The sequence below is a fragment of the Vipera berus genome (genome assembly GCF_964194415.1).
Source record: "Vipera berus genome assembly, chromosome: 15".
NCBI lineage: Eukaryota > Metazoa > Chordata > Lepidosauria > Squamata > Viperidae > Vipera > Vipera berus.
The window spans coordinates 10,872,186-10,888,211 of NC_138218.1; the positions used below are offsets into that span (position 1 = coordinate 10,872,186).

At 46.2% G+C, this 16,026-nt stretch overlaps 1 protein-coding gene across 2 annotated transcripts; it reads left to right on the forward strand.

The window, feature by feature from the left end:
* The first annotated feature begins 3,122 nt into the window (after window positions 1-3,122).
* FAM78A (family with sequence similarity 78 member A) lies at window positions 3,123-11,784 on the forward strand. Of its 2 annotated transcripts, none has more exons than XM_081339651.1 (3): window positions 3,123-3,491; window positions 4,687-5,477; window positions 10,909-11,784. In XM_081339651.1, the coding sequence occupies exons 2-3, from the start codon at window positions 5,140-5,142 to the stop codon at window positions 11,435-11,437; spliced, it is 867 nt and encodes a 288-aa protein (XP_081195777.1). In that variant the 5' UTR covers window positions 3,123-3,491; window positions 4,687-5,139; the 3' UTR covers window positions 11,438-11,784. The 2 variants fall into 2 exon arrangements, with proteins under 2 accessions (XP_081195777.1, XP_081195778.1); XM_081339652.1 differs by having other exon boundaries at window positions 4,714-5,477.
* Window positions 11,785-16,026: the final 4,242 nt, after the last annotated feature.

Below are 16,026 nucleotides of genomic sequence, written 5' to 3' on the forward strand. Positions count from 1 at the left end.
GGCTGAGCAAGAAACATAGTTCCAGAACAAACAGTGCCTGATTTTACGATTTCTTGCCACTGTGGTTAAGTGGAACACTGCAGTTGTTAAGTTAGTAACATGGTCGTTAAATGAATCTGGCTTCCCCACCGACTTTGTTTGTCAGAAGTTCGCACAAGGGGATCACGTGAGCCCAGGATGCAGCAACCGTCATAAGCATGAGTCACTTGCTGAGCGTCTGAATTCTGATCACGTGACCATTTGGGATATTGCAACGGTCAAGTGTGGAAAATGGTCCTAAGTCCATTTTTTTTCAGTGGCGCCGCAACTTTGAACGGTTCCTAAATGAATGCCGAACATTTACTCAAAGGCCCAGTTAGGGCTTTCTGGTTGACATTTCCAAACCACCTCTAAGGGCTGCCCCACAGAAAGCTCACTGCAGTAGTCCAGCTGAGACATTACCCTGACGGAAAAATGAGATTTTACCATCCTGTTTTCCTCAGAGGCCAAAAGTCATTCTGCAACCCTATCCATAATAATAATAATACCGCAAGTTTGGAAACTCTGGGCTGGATCTGGAAGCTGCTGGCAACTAAGGTGTCGCGTTCCTCTTTTAGCATTGTTTGCTCCTTCTCGGTTCTACACAGAGCCAGCCGCAAACTGGGTTTGTCTGGCTGTCGCAATTGTCAGTTCAGATTTCCAAGGTGGCGGAGACAGGCTGTCACCGCTGCGGCTCGGGGGCTATTTTGGTCCTGCAATCTGATCTCTGGCCCAAGTCTATTTTAGCACCTTGGACAATTCCCAGTATACAAAATTCCGGGTGGTTGACAGTCCCCAACTGGTTTCTTTCAGCCCCCTGAAACCAAGTTAGTTAGTAGAGTTGGAGGATAAGGAAGGGGGGGGGGGCAGAGAGGGAGGACTGTAAGACACCAAGTTCTAATTCCACATTTTGGATTAGAGCTGTAATCTCCAGGCTGCCGTATTACAAATAAAATAAAATAAAAAATAATAAAATAAAATAAAATAAAAAGTAATAAAATAAAATAAAATAATAATATAATAATAATAAAAAATAAAATAATAATAATAAAATAATAATAAAGTAAAATAAAATAATAAAATAAAATAAAAATAAAATAAATAAATAAATAAATAATAATAAAATAAAATAATAAAATAAAATAATAAAATAAAATAATATAATAAAATAATAATAAAATAAAATAATAAAATACAAATAAAATAAAATAAAACAATACAATAATCTTTACATGGGATTAGACTAGGGTTTCCTGCCTGAGCAGGGGGCTGGACTAGAAGACCTCGAAGGTCCCTTCCACCTCTGTTATTCTGTAATTCTGACTGGAGAGCAAATCCACCAGGCCTGAGCCCAACTGGGGTAAGATCTACGCACCTCCTGCATTTGGGTTTTGCAAGTGCCCTTGACAGAGGCCGGCTCAGAGCTGCCGCCCGGGGATCAACTCTCCTGAAGGGGTCTTATCTCAAACACCACATTCCAGCCTGGCTTCTGTGCTCCACACCAGCTTATCGCCAGGATCCAGAAGACCGTAAGCTACCATTGCAGGTCACTCTGAATCCTGGAAAAAAAAATTCCTTTTAGCTTGCCTTGCTTTCTGCCAACAGTACATCAAGAGGTGGAATTGGGCCAAGGTCATGCAGAGACCCAGCCCTCGCTTAATCCCACACCAGCACCACTGGAGAGGCACCTCGGATTGCACATATCCGCAGTCACAACTCGGAGGCAAAAAAAAAAAGGTTTATTCTACCAAGGGTGGTGGTGGGGGGAATCCGAAGGCGGAATTAAAACTACAATACCCATCGTTCCTTAAACTTGGAAGACACTGCCTGGTGCTTTCAAAAGTGCTGCAGTTTGGAGAGGGGGAGAGGGAGGGAGAGAAAGAGGGAAGGGAGGAAGAGGGGGCTCGTCCATCTGTTGAGAGATTCCACACAGCCCAGAGGGGGGCGCCGGGTTGGCGTTCAGGACGGACTGCACATATCGACTTGCGGAGAAGCATAAAACAACCTGCTCAGTGGAGGCGCCCAAGTAGTCTTGATGGGTGGATGGATGGATGGATGGATGGATGGATGGATGGATAGATAGATAGACAGATAGATAGATTTTTTTTTATTTTATTTTTTGGTTTGCAAAAGTTTGGTCTCCGGTGCACCCCATGAAGCCGGGGCCCCCGGACTCCTTGCCTTTCTCTGCCACTCGCCCCTTGCCCCGCTGTCCGCCTAGGGGAGGAGGAGGGCAGAGAAGCGGGCGAGGCGCGCAAGCAGGGCGCAAAGGAGCCGGAGTCCAAGGTGCTGGCCCGCTTCCCTGTTCCCGAAGCAGCGGCAGGCGAGGGCAAGGCCAACCGGGCGTCAGGATTGCGGCGCGCACCTGCCTGGCGCGCGGCTGGGAAGACGGGGCGCCGGCGCCGCCTTTGCGCGGACGGTGGCCGCGGATCCAAGCCAGCCGGAGCCAGACGCGCGGGCTGCTCCTTGGGGAAGGAAGGGGGCACTGCTTCCTCTCCCCCGAGGGGGGTGGCCAAAAGGTGTCGGCCACCCTGCAGAGGACCTGCCTGCCCGGGCGTCTTCCTCCTCTCCAACAGCCTTGAAACCCAGCGGAGGGCGGCGCGCAAGCTTGCCAGAGCGAGACTGTCCGGAGATCCTCGGAGGAGGAGGAGGAGGAGGAGGCTCTTCGCGGCTGGATGAAGGGCAGCGGAGGGACGAGCCAGCCGAGCCAGGGAACTGCCCGCCCCGCGCCTCCAAGGACCCTCTCCGCGGCCGGCAGAGGCGGTCGCAAGGCGAGCGGGAGCAGAAGACGCACCGGCGCGCGGGTCCTCGCCAGCGCCTCGCTTCCTTGCGCCTGGCTCCCCCGCCGCCGCCGCCGCCGCCGGGGCTGGCCAGACGCTGCAAAGCGGCGGCAGCAGCACAAGGCAGGCGAAGCCGAGGCTGGAGCCGGCGAGGAAGAGGAGGCGAGGAAGAGCGCGGCGGCTGCAGCTTCCCAGCCGGGTGGGAAGGACGCGCAGACGCGCCCAGAGACGGAGGGCGAGGAGGAAGCGCCGGCGGGGAGGGGGCGCCAAAGAGGAAGCCCTGCGGGGCTGCCGGCCGCCGGGGCCGCCTCCCCCCCGCCCCCCCCGCGCCTCTTTCAGGCGGGGGCGCCTCCGCGGGCGGCGATTGTGAGGTGCGCCGCGCGGTCACCAAAGGCGCGATTGATGCGCAAGCCGCTGGCGGCGGTGGGCACAGACTAGGGCGCCCTGCAGCCGACAGTGGGCAGCCAGCGCAGGAGCCTCAGACCCGGTTTTGGGGCGGGGGGAGAAAAAAGAGAAAGAGAGAGAGAGAGAAGAGAAAAATTAAGAACCCGCCAGAGAGGGAAAGAGAAGGGGCCAAAAGAAAAGGAAAGGAAAAAAAAACCCACGAGAGAAAAGTTGAAACCAAACTTTTTCCGCCTGGCCTTCCAAGCACACCCCGACTTCGCGTTTGGAGGACAACGCGTGGGAGATTAGGTGTGTAGCTGCTGATTGGAAAAAAAAGACGGGCGATTTCAGTGCTTTTTTGGGGGTGGGGTGGGGTGGGGGTGGAATTGTCCACTGTGATTAGGACTTAGTGAAAAGCTGGATATGTTAGAATCTCTGCAAAAGGTGAAAGGAGGAGATGGTGAATAGAATTATTAACAATATTCCTGCCCAAAGGTAAGTGATGGCTTCAGACCCTGGCAAGATACTATCCTGGCTCAGAGGTTAGCTCAATTCTGAATTAATGGCTCTGACAGGGACATCTTGCTTCCATCCTCTTATTTTTGTCCTTCATACCCTTTGGCGGATGTGACTAAAGAAATCTACAAACGGAAGGAAGGAAGGAAGGACAGACGTGTCTATTAACTTAAGAGCTCTTAGGAGGCGTCAAGAGGAATGTCTTGATTAGCCTCAGTAACATGGCTTATTTATAAAACAGTGACTGTAAGCTGGACTGTTAAGCAAAACCACAAATTGTAACCCACCTTGAAAACTAGTGCAGATTGTATTGAGAGATTCTGAAAGACAAAAGTGGACTTTGGATCATTAAAACTCCTGTAAGTTTTAGCAGCCTGTATTGTGGCCCAAATCTCTTTCTGTCGCTCTCTCTCTCATCATTTATCCTTTTTCTCTCTCTCTAATCTATCTATCTATCTATCTATCTATCTATCTATCTATCTATCTATCTATCTATCATCTATCTATCCATCTATCTATCCATCTATCCATCTATTTCATGGTTCAGGCAACTGATATATATTTCCTAATATTTCCACTTGGACCTCATCTCTGATTTTCCGTTACGGTTACAAAACAGAACAAACTTTATTTAATTTTTATTTAATTCGCTTGAATGCTATTTTTTATCCATGTAATGCTTTCAGCTTTTATTATTCTGTTACTTTTACGTGTGGTAAGCTGCTTGGTGAGATGGGCAGCATATAAATTTTGTAATAAATAAATCTGCAGGACCAGAAAACTGGGACTATTTACTAAGCTATTTTTGAATGGTGCTTTTTTTTTCTTTTAAACCTGGACATTTTTTTAATAGCTAAAAAAGAAGGGGATAAATAAGAGATTATGGGTTAAATATATCAAACTGGGCTTTTGTTCAGACAATGTTTGAAAAATTCCTTTGGCTCTTTCGAAAACAAAAAACGTTTTTTTTTCTCTTGCTTTCGCAAAGGGGAAGTTATGAATGAATCTCCATCAGGAAGTGAAAACTTGACACGGTCACCCACCGAGAAGCCTACAGATGAAAGAGATGCATATATCCTTTGCATAGACTTCGCCTTCATCTTGTTTTAAAAGATTAAAAACAGAAGAAGAAGAAGAAAAAACCCCCAAAGAAATATATCAAAGCGAATATAAGTTGACTTTTGATTGTAACTCGCCGATCAGGGAATCCAAGTCAGCTGGAAGCGGTCTTTCCCCCCCCCCAAAAAAAAAATCAAGCAAAAGTGGATGATTGGACTTGCATCTTCTTGCTTTGGAGCGAAAGCAGTGGATTTAACCCATTCTGACTCAGTGGCACGGAGAACTTTAGCCCTAGTAGGCCTCTAGGGCAAAAAAAAAATCGATTTCTTCAGCCTGCCATAAACTGCTTAAAGTCTTCTACTGAGAATGTGTCTTCTGTCCTATGGATATCACTTTTGAACTGACCGATGAAGAAGATTGTTGGTGCCTCCTGGCGATTGTGCTGGTACTTTGGGCCATGGGCTGCATCCAGAGCATCAACTGCAAGGGGAAAGGGTTTCGGGAAAGCATCACCGTCCTGGAGGTCAAGGCGTCCATTGACCCTCTCCCCACCAACATTGACGAGTCATCCAGCGTGGTGTTGAGATACCGCACCCCACATTTCCGCGCTTCGGCTCAAGTCCTGTTGCCTCCAGTGCCCCAAAAGGAGACTTGGATTGTAGGCTGGATACAGGCTTGCAGTCACATGGAGTTTTATAACTACTATGGCGATCATGGCATGTAAGTGGCCATCTTTGGGGACACATGGCGGTTGACATGGCTGGGAGGACTAGCGTTGTTGCAAGCCAGGCTGCTTCTCTATGCATTTTGCAGGATATAATTTGAGGTTTATTTAAGGGGTAGTGCAGTGTTTCTCAACCTGGGCAATTTTAAGATGGGTGGACTTCAACTCCCAGAATGCCCCCCAGCCAGCATCTTTTAAGATGGGTGGACTTCAACTCCCAGAATGCCCCCCAGCCAGCATCTTTTAAGATGGGTGGACTTCAACTCCCAGAATGCCCCAGCCAGCATGTTTTAAGATGGGTGGACTTCAACTCCCAGAATGCCCCAGCCAGCATGCTTTAAGATGGGTGGACTCCCAACTCCCTTAACTAGCATGCTAGGAATTCAGGCCCTTAAAGTTCACACATCCTAAAGCATGCTAGAGTTAAACCCTACCCCTCTTCACGTTGCCCAATTCTTGAGAAACACTGGGTTGGCATATTGTGCAACCCCAGAATATGTAGGCTTAGTGTGTGGAAAAGAGAGGGGGGGGGAACAGAGTTTTGCACCCATCAGCATTTCGTCCTCTTAACTTCCTCTCGGTTTAACACACGAAACCTCTGGAGGACCAACAGTGACTGAGTTACGACAATCACCCCTGCAAGCCCATCAGAACTCACAACTCTTGCGACAGAGATCGAGATTATCCCTCCCATTTCATAGCAGGAGAAACAGAGGATGGGACAAAATGATTTGAGGACAGTTTGCAAATTTTATACCCCAAAGCTCCCCACTCATACAAAGCTGCAGATCCATAGATGCCCCCTTTGCTTAGACTTTTAAACCTCGGGCCTTCTTATTTAACAAAATATTATCTTTATCCTTTTGTAATGTTCATTATCGTAATTTATCATTATCTTCCTAAAAAATAATAATCAGGTTTTATTTAAAAAGAGCCGAATTGGTAATATTTTCAAGTCCCCAAGCCAGGCTGATTGTTTGTCAAAATGCAGTCACTCGACCGAGTCCATAAAAATTCACACTCACTTTTAACAACTTACATTCTTTATTCTCATCTGGCTTTCTATATTTTTTTTAAAAAAATTGAGTCACTTACCTCTTTTTGTTTTCATTTATTCTTTGTAGAAAAAATAAAACAGCCCTATCCTGAGGGAGGGGATTCTCCTGGATGGCTGGTTACGGCCACATCCTCGAGTTATTTTTCTTGTCCTCGTTAACTGTCAGGGAAAGAACGGGGCGTGTTTGAGGATGATGGTTTTAAGCCCAAAAATTCATTGACTTACGGCCACAATACAGCCCAACGTTTCCCAACCATTTTACGGCTTTTCCTGCCACAGTTGCTAAGTGAATCACTCCAGTTGTTAAGTTAGTAACGTGGTTGTTAAGCGAATTTCCCCCATTCCCCCAGGAGGTTGCAAAAGGGGATCACGTGACCCCAGGACACTGTGGCCGTCATAAATATAAACTCTGTAGAGAATCATAAGGCTGTTAGGCACCTTGGAGGTCTTCTCGTCCAACCTGCCCCCTGCTCAAGCAGCTGACCCTGTGCCATTCTGGACAAATAGCTATCCAATTTCTTCATGAAAACCTCCAGTGATGGAGCACCCACAACTTCTAGAGGCAAGGAGTTCCACTGGTTAATTGGGGAATTAATAGAATTCTCCTTACTTCTAGGTTGCTTCTCTCTTTGATAAGTTTCCATCCGTTACTTCTTGTCCTGCCATCTTTATCCTTTTGAGAATAGGTTGAGCTCCTCAAGTATTGGAAGAGGAGCAACAACAACAACAACAACAACAACAATAGAAAGACAGCAAGGTCTCTGGAAGTCCTTGAAAGGGCTAGAATAGAATAGAGCTGGAAGGGGACCTTGGAGGTCTTCTAGTCCAACCCCCTGCTCATGTCATCCTCCCGGGTATCATGTCACATCTCTTTGTTAGACTAGACATAATCAACTGCCTCTCTCATTCAATACGTAAAGGGTTTAGCCCCCAGACCCTTTATCAATTTTGTTGCTCTTCTCTGCATCTTTTTTGTATATATGGTGACCAGAATTGGACTTGGTTGAGGTTAAACTTAGGAGTTTATGGCGCTCAAAGCCAGCTCGGGTATTAAATCACTCTGGGATGTAGGAAATGCCTTATCATTGACCTCAGAGCCCCGGTGGGCGCTTTCCCAGCCTTTATCTAGGCTTTCGACTCAAGATTGTCTGAAGCTCAACCATAGTTAGCTACTATGGAATGCGCAGGGCTGCTGGAACCCCTGACACCTGCCTGTCTGTTAACAGAGGAAGTAAAAGAGGAAGGTTGCTCTGAGTAGCCCGGTCTAAACCAGCGCAAGAGCAGAAAGGAAGTTTAAAACAGCAGGCGTTAAAAAGAAACAGCCATCTGCAGAAGAAGATTAGAGCTTTTTTTTCCCCTTCTATTTCATTCTGGCCTTGTTAAAAGAAAAAAGATGTTGAAACTCTAGAAGAGAGTGCAGGGAAGAGCAAAAAAGATGGCGAGGGGACCGGAGGCTAAAACATATAATAAAGAAGAGAAGGACCAGGGGTGACGTGATAGCAGTCTTCCAATATTTATTTGAGGGGCTGCCACAGTGAAGAAGCCGTCAAGCTATTCTCCAAAGCCCCTGCAGGCAGGACAAGAAGCAACAGATGGAAACCTATCAAAGAGACAGCCAGCCAATAATCACAGAAAAAATGGATATAAGTCGAGGACTGTCCTATACCTACCATTTAGTGACCATTCAAAGTTACAACATCACTGAAAAAAGTGATTTGTGACCAATTTTCACAGTTACGACCGTTGCCGCATCCCCAGGGTCACGTGATCAAAATTCAGAGACTTGGCAACCGACTCATATTTATGTCCGTTGCAGCATCCCAGTGTGTGTGTGTGTGTGTGTGTGTGTCCCGCGATCCCCTTTGGCGACCTTCTGACGAGCAAGTCAATGGAGGGAGCCAGACCCGCTTAATGACCGCCTTGCTAAATTAACGGCAGCAGCAATCCCCTTGTGGTGAGAAAGGTCGTAAGAACTGGGGCAAAGCTCGTTTAACAAATGTCTTGCAAGATAAACGCTGGGCTCGGTTGTGGCCGTAAGCCGAGGACTGCCTGGGTGAACCAGGGAAGAAAAAAGACAGGATGTAACTTTATGATGGAGATCGGATTGAAATAACCTCGGAATTACGGCTGCCCATCAGTCGGGAACTATGGAAGTGGCCCTGTGTTGCCTATGGATCCCTGTTTGGAGTTGCACATCCTGGGGGAAATACCAGAACAGTTACCCAGGAGGGCCACTCGGTCAAAGGTCTCCAAAGGGTCATTCAAATCCCTAACATGGCTGGCTTGGGAGCTGAGCCTTCATCCTGGAAGAGCCGCATTTCCTGGTGAACGTCAAAGAGGCTTCCTAAATTTGCAGAAACAGATGAGTTTGGAAGATAGCGGACCAGCCAAGGGGTTTTTTTTTTTGTTTCCGCAGATGTGCATGCAGGCACACAGGAAGTTTGACTTGCAAATGGCTGGGAGGATCTGCCAGGGCTTATAAAGGACCCAGCTGTTTTTGCTGCAGCCCGGGGCGAAATAAACCAGGATGCTCCTGGTCAGAGGCAGCTAACGTTCACTTGATTTCCAGGCGGGAAACCACTGAGCATGATGTGCAGGTCAAGGAAGTCCTCTTGCAGGGGAGAATTCGCATTAGGGACCTGCGAGGAGGAGGAGGAGGAAGGCTGCCTTAGGTTGATCACCACACCTTCCCTGAACTAAGACGTTGGACCGAAAGGCATCAGCTTTCGTGAGCTGCACCTCAGACGCAAAGAGTAGTTACTTATTCATTGGGCATTTCTTTTATTTATTTAGCAGGTTGCTTGCGGTAGGTCACGAAAGTTTCTGCCTTGGAAATAAACCCTCTCCTTTTGACACACACAAACAGACACACAGTCACAAAGATGAGCAGTATCCATCTCTATCCACCCATCCACCCATCCACCCACCCATTTATCCATCTCTCTCTCTCATGTCCATTTTCCTTTTAATGCCCAGTCATAATTATTCTGTTTCTCTCTTTAGATAAGGAAATAATTCTGAAATAATGACTCAACAAGTCATGAGTTGTCTATTGTGTGTGTATAGCTTATGTGTTTTAAAAAAAACATACTGTGTGTGTGTATATATATATATATAGCGTGTACATTTGTGTTTTTTTTTATTTAACTCTGCTAAAAAATAACGATTAAACAGTGGTCCAGTGTTCCTACTGCATCACACCCCAGTTCGGCTGATGGATTATATGCCATCAGATTCATTTTTGGATTCCTAGCGACTGCATCGATAGATTTTTCTACAATGTATCTCTAACCTGTTTTTTTATATGTATAATTTCATGCTTTGATTAAACAATGCTTATTCAATAAAGCTCAGCTGATTGGTTGGATTGACAAGCCAGCGAAGCTGCAGTAAACCATGGTTTTCAAACCATGGGGTGGGGTTGGCTTTGCAAAGCAGGTTAGATAAATAAATAGATAAATGCTGAAATGCCTCGGTGAGCCGTGGACTGGTTGGCACTTTGCAGGAAACATCTCTGCCCTGCTACGAATCTACTGTAAAAAAGAGATCTCCGCAGATCGCAGGCAGGAAGTGAAACAGGAAGAGAACCTCAATTTCAAATTTAGTTTGGTTCAAGAGGTGCAAAAAGAGGGGAGTTTCTGAATTTGCAAAGCCTTCTTTTGAGGTTTTGGGGTCCCCCCCCCAACCTTATTAGCAAATTATGAGGGTAGTTGCAAACTTTCTGGTCCCGATTGTGTTGTGAGTTGAAAATGTAAATGTACTATGGGGGTCCAGACTGGGGGAGGGGGGGGGCTTCCAATAAATTACTTTTTAAGTCCAGTCTCAAATGTCACTTGCAACCAGGGGCATGTATGTGGTAAAGCTTTTGTAAACCATTGTCCTTTTAAATAAATGGAAGACTGGTGTTTAGTCATCTAGGAAGCTATTTTGAGGTTGTGATGACGAACAGAGAATGGCGGCTTTGCAAGACGCATCGCTTGGCTTTCCGCCACCCATTTGGATGGCTGTCAAAGAAGATTAAGGGAGGCTGAGAAGATTAGTCTCTCAGTCTTTGTAGGCTATGGTTTGTCTGACTGTAGTTTGCTGAATAAACCACAATTGCTGGTTTTGCTCCATCCACTCAAGGCAAAGCTACATAAACTATACGTTTAGGACAGCGTCTGACATTAGCCGATGAGTGTTAGTCAAGATCAGTGTTTCTCATCTAAGGCAGGTAGACTTCAACTCCCAGAATTCTCCACTGCTGGCTGAGGATGGAGAAGGATAGAAAATTTGTACCTTGTTTTTCATTCCCAGGAACGTTGTCTTTTTCTGTCTTCTTCATGCCGGTCTTCTTTAACCTGGTCCTTCTTTCTCATATTTCCACCCAGGTCAAGCTGGGAACTTCCGGATCTCCTTGAGGGCAAGATTCAAGCCATCAGTGACTCGGATGGTGTCAACTATCCCTGGTACGGGAACACCACGGAGACGTGCACCATTGTAGGTCCTACCAAGAAAGAAGCCAAGTTCACCATCAGCATGAATGACAACTTCTACCCCAGCGTCACCTGGGCTGTCCCCGTGAGTGACAGCAACGTGCCCAAGCTGACGTGCATCCACCGGGACCAGAGCTTCACCACGTGGCTGGTGGCCACCAACATCACCACCAGCGAGATGGTGATCCTGCAGACTATCAAGTGGAGGATGAAACTGGCCATCGACGTGGAGCCCAGCAAACCTCTCGGGCGCCGGGCCAGACTGAGGGAACCCTCTGCTCAGGAACAGCCCCAGATCCTGAGCAAGAACGAGCCAATACCACCCAGTGCCCTTGTGAAACCCAACGCCAACGATGCCCAGGTCCTCATGTGGAGGCCCAACAATGGGCGCCCCCTAGTGGTGATACCCCCAAAGCATCGGTAATGGGCAAAACAGGGTGGGACAGAGGAACGGAGAGGAAAAAAAAAAAGAAGAGAGAAACACTTCATATTTAAGAGAGAGAGAAAAAAAATCAGCAAAAACAGGTGCACTTTTAAACTCATTTATCAGAAAAACAAAATGCAGCCATTCTGCCTTGTCCCATCAGAACGGATCTCACTGTGCTTGCCAAGCTCAACTTAAGGACTCCCTTCAAGCCTGGTGTGTGTGGGGGGGGTGGGGGGCACGGGCTGTCTAATTCCCAACGCCCGCTCTACTTCCAGCTTTTTAAAAATTCGCTTTTTCCTCCCTTTGGTGGTGATCTGATGTTCTGTCTAGTGGACTTAACTCTGACCGCTTATAGAGAAAGAAAAGGGGGTTTTATTTGGAGGAGGGGGAGAAAAGAGGGGTGGGGGGCATCAGTTGGAAGGAAGGAAAAAGAGAAAAGGAGGGGAGGAGGAAGGAGGGAAAGGAAGGGAGGGAGGGAGGGAGGGAGGAAAGAAAGAAAGAGAAAAGGAGGGAGGGAGGGAGGAAGGAAGGGTGAATAGATGCACCTGAGTTAGTGGTGCTAAAACGGTGGAGTGGGGATTTCCATGGATGATGGGTTGAGAGTGGTGCCTGTTCCATTTTTGGTTTTTTTCTAAAAGCCAAGTTGTGCGGCCTTAGGTAGACGTTTGCTTTGCGTTGCCAAACATATTTGCCTTAATCTGCATTCAGGTCTCCATGAGCCTGGTGGGGGAAGAAAGGGGGGAAAAACAGCAAGCGATTGTGTTCTCTTTTTGTTTTAATGTGTGTGGCAGAAGATTTACTGTAAGGGTGATAGGAATTGTCCGAGGAGACACCTGCCCCCCCGCCCCCAATTTCTCTTTCTGTTCTGGAATTGAAAACAGGCTGAAACAACACTGGTTGAGCTCATTTCATCCTAAACTGCATCTTTGGAACTTCTGCCTGTTGCAGAAAACCAGGTCCTTTCTACACTCGCTCATCTCATTGTTGATTTAGTGTGTCCTATGAATGCTGACAATTCGAATGCTGGTTTGATTCCAGTAGTTTTGGTGATCTTTGCCTATTTATTATTTTTTTCTCTGATTTTTTTTTCTAAAAACCACATCGACACTTTCATTTTCTATAAGGAGGACTTCTTCCTCTTTAATTAAAAGATTCCTGTTTAGAAATTCCCATTTTACAGCTTCATGTCAAGCACAGCCAAGATCTTCTCTTTGGATTTGCACAGAGCAAAAGAGCCCTATTTTTTTATTGGAAAAAGGAAAAAAAGAAAGAAAAAAGGGGGGAGGGAAGCAAAGTTGAAAGCCTCTCCACGATACGTTGGTTAGGAGAACGAAGATCCAGGACGCAGAACGGTTAAAAGATAGTTTAGCGCTCACGGTGCCCAAGTAGAAAGTAGGGTAATGATCAATGCAAACCTGCAAATACAGAAATATACAGAATATTTTCCTTTGCCAAGGAAAAGAGCACAGGAAGAGATGCTAGCATACAAAAAATTAGTATAAAGCAGAAACTTCAGTTTAAGCTTGGATTCTTGTTCAGTTGCCTTGGGACTTTGAGAAGGTCCACTGTGGGAGCAAGTAAATATCTCTAGCTAGATAAGAGAGGTGAGTTGGGCATGAGCTGCCCTCTGCTCTAAAAGCAAGAATATTTGCTCCTTAAAAAGAAGGAAAGACAGAACGCTTTTTCTGCCTCTCTGGTGTGGTTCACAGCCTCTAGCTGGAAATAAGAAGGCCGACAGACATGGGGCAAATAGCTGACCTTGGTTAATCCCAAATATTAGGTTCTTGGTAAGGAGACCACAAGGAAATCATGGCCTGGGAAATGGATTTTGCAAGTAGTCCTCGACTTACAACAGTTCAATTGGTGACCGTTCGAAGTTACAACAGCGCGGGAAAAAAAAGTTTTTCACGCTTAACAAATGTTGCACCATCCCCGTGAAAATGTGATCAAAATTCAGACGCTTGTCAACTGACTCCTATTTATGACGGTGGCAGGGTCACGTGATCCCCTTTTGCGACCTTCTGACAAGCAAAGTCAAGGGGGGGGGAAGCCCGGTTCACTTAACAACCGTCTGACTAAGTTAACAGCGGCAGCGATTCATTTAACAATGGCGGCTTGTGGTTTTGTAAGTCGAGGACTATCTGCCCACTGATTTCTCCCCCCCCCCCCCAAATTAGACAGGAGCTGTTTTGAAAGTGGTGCTTAGCTAGCTCCCAGGAAAGTGTGCAAGGGCCTTTGGTAAATGTGCAAGGGCCAATGCACGCTCCTTGCACTCTTAGCCCATGCCTCCCCCCAAATCAACCCTTTCCTGTTCTGGAAAGTTGATTCTGAAAGAACAACCTAGCCACAACAACTGAATTTAGTTTTAGGTTTCAAAGAGAAGGAGGGAACGTGTTCTCCATCTTGGGGGGGGGGGGTGGTGTTTCTATTTTTTTTTTTTTAAAAACCAGTAAGATAGGGTAGGTGCCTTCTTTAAAGAAAAAAAAGAAATCCAGCTGACTTTCTGCCATGCTATTTCTGCCCAAAAGCTGCCAGAGAGAGAGGAGAAACGTTTCACGCAATATTCCAGCAGCCAGAAGTGAGCCTTCTCTTGGTAAAGACACCACGGGCGTTTAAAGACCAGCTAGCACTGATAATATTACTTAATTTGGTAATGAAACGTCTGCAAGAAAACAACCCAGTTTAGAGAGCACCAAGGATCCCACAGTTTAAAGATCATTACACGTAAGGCTGTGCCAAGTTGCCACAACTCAGTTTAAAAAAACCCAGTGCAACTCTGTTCTTCCATTTTCTCCCCATTTCCAACTCTTAAATTTGATGATCGAGCTTGGGAGGGATCTTGGAGGATCTGGTTTTCTGGTTCTTGAGATCTCTGTTCCGTTAGTGGACATCTCCTGATAGGGCTTATCTGCTGGTGTCCGGCCCCAAACATCTCCCTTGTGACTTAAACTCTCACAACTTCTTGTTCTGTCTTCTGAAACAATTCCAAACCGTTGTCTTCTCCATCCTTGGATCCTTTAGATACTTGAAGACCGCTTCTGTGCTTGTTTAGAAAATTCTGTCGACTTAAGATGCACTGAATACTCCTAAGTTTATTCTTCTGAGCTTGGTCTGTCTTGCTCATAATTGGTTTCGCGTAAGGAGTTTCAACACCCAGCCAAATCTTCTTGTAAGGGTCTGATGTACAGTGTTGGTGATGGCCACCACTAAAGACCAAGAGTAGGGCATCTGAGATGTTCCTCCTGGGAGACTCCAGCTGTCGTCAGCCACAGCCGGTCAGCCTGATGGGAGCTGCAGGGAAACGATGGAGATGTTTCCCACCAAGGTTTCCTTCCTAAAAAATGCTAGTTCTTCAGAACACTACAGAATCCAAACAATTGCCTTCTCCAACTTCTACAGGGTTGTGCAAAGTTCAGGAAGCAAAGGCTGATCTTCTCCTCCTGAAAATTACAGATGGCTGGCTTGGTCTGATGGGCCTCCCCCTGCCTCTTAAAACAGGCTGGCTGGGGAATTCTGGGAGTGGAAGTCCGCACGTTGTCAAGTTGCCACATTTGAGGAAACCCTGATAGATAAGGTTCAACCTTGTTTGTTCTCCCGGGCAAGAGTGATCCAAAAGGCTTTGCTTTCTCACTGTATCACTGTGAATAGTTCCTGATTAGGGATTGAGCATCCCTTAGGTACCAGTTCACACACACACAAAAAGGGAAGGGAGACAAGGGCCAAAGAATTCAGAAGGAAGGTGGAGGTTATGGAAAAGGGAAGAGCTGTTTCCTCTGGACGAAAGTAAAGTTCTTGAGGAAGGACGGGACCGGCCCTAACCACTTCCAAATCAACCTTCTGCCTGGATTTTGATTCAGCAATAAGAACTGTCTTTTTTCCCCCCCAAAATACTGTGAATTTACTCTGTGTGTGTGTGTGTTTTAAGTACCAGGAATGGGCACTTAAAAAGAGGTGTCGAAATAATAATTATTAATAAAGAGGTCAAGGTGAAAAAAGAACACTTCTGCTTTTAGGGAATTTTTTTTTAAAAAAGAGGAATGTTTAAAATGAAAATAATAATAATAAAAAAAAAGAAATAAAGCAGCGGTTGTTGTTGTTGCTTTTTTCCAAAAGAGAAATGGACTGACGTGAATTTATTTGGGCTTTTGGTTCTTATGAAAAACGAGGGAGCGAGGGAGATGTGGAAGTGGGGGGAAAAAAAAACATCAAATACCGGTAGTCCTCAACTTACGACAATTGAGCCCAACCTCTGTGGCTGAGATATTTGTTAAGTGAGTTTTGCCTCATTTTATGACCGTTCTCACTACGGTTCTTAAGTGAATCCCTGCAGTTGTAAAGTTAGCAACCCTTTTGTACGGTAAATCTGCTTCCCCGTTGACTTTGCTTATCGCAAAAGGAGATCACAGGAGCCCAGGAAGTGCAACTGTCGTAAGTATATGCTGAAATCTGATCACGTGGTTGGTTGTGTGAAAAACAGTCATAAGTCACTTTTTTCAGTGCCATTGTAACTTCACATGGTCACTAAACAAAGCCTGGCCCCTTTCACGTTCAATTCAAGTCCCACCTGTTACACATAAACATCATTT

Excerpts from the sequence above, each read along its gene's own strand:
- FAM78A (XM_081339651.1), top strand. The coding sequence starts at position 5,140 with ATGGATATCACTTTTGAACTGACCGATGAAGAAGATTGTTGGTGCCTC. Across the intron at positions 5,478-10,908 it reads TACTATGGCGATCATGGCAT|GTCAAGCTGGGAACTTCCGG; the intron begins GTAAGTGGCCAT and ends ATTTCCACCCAG.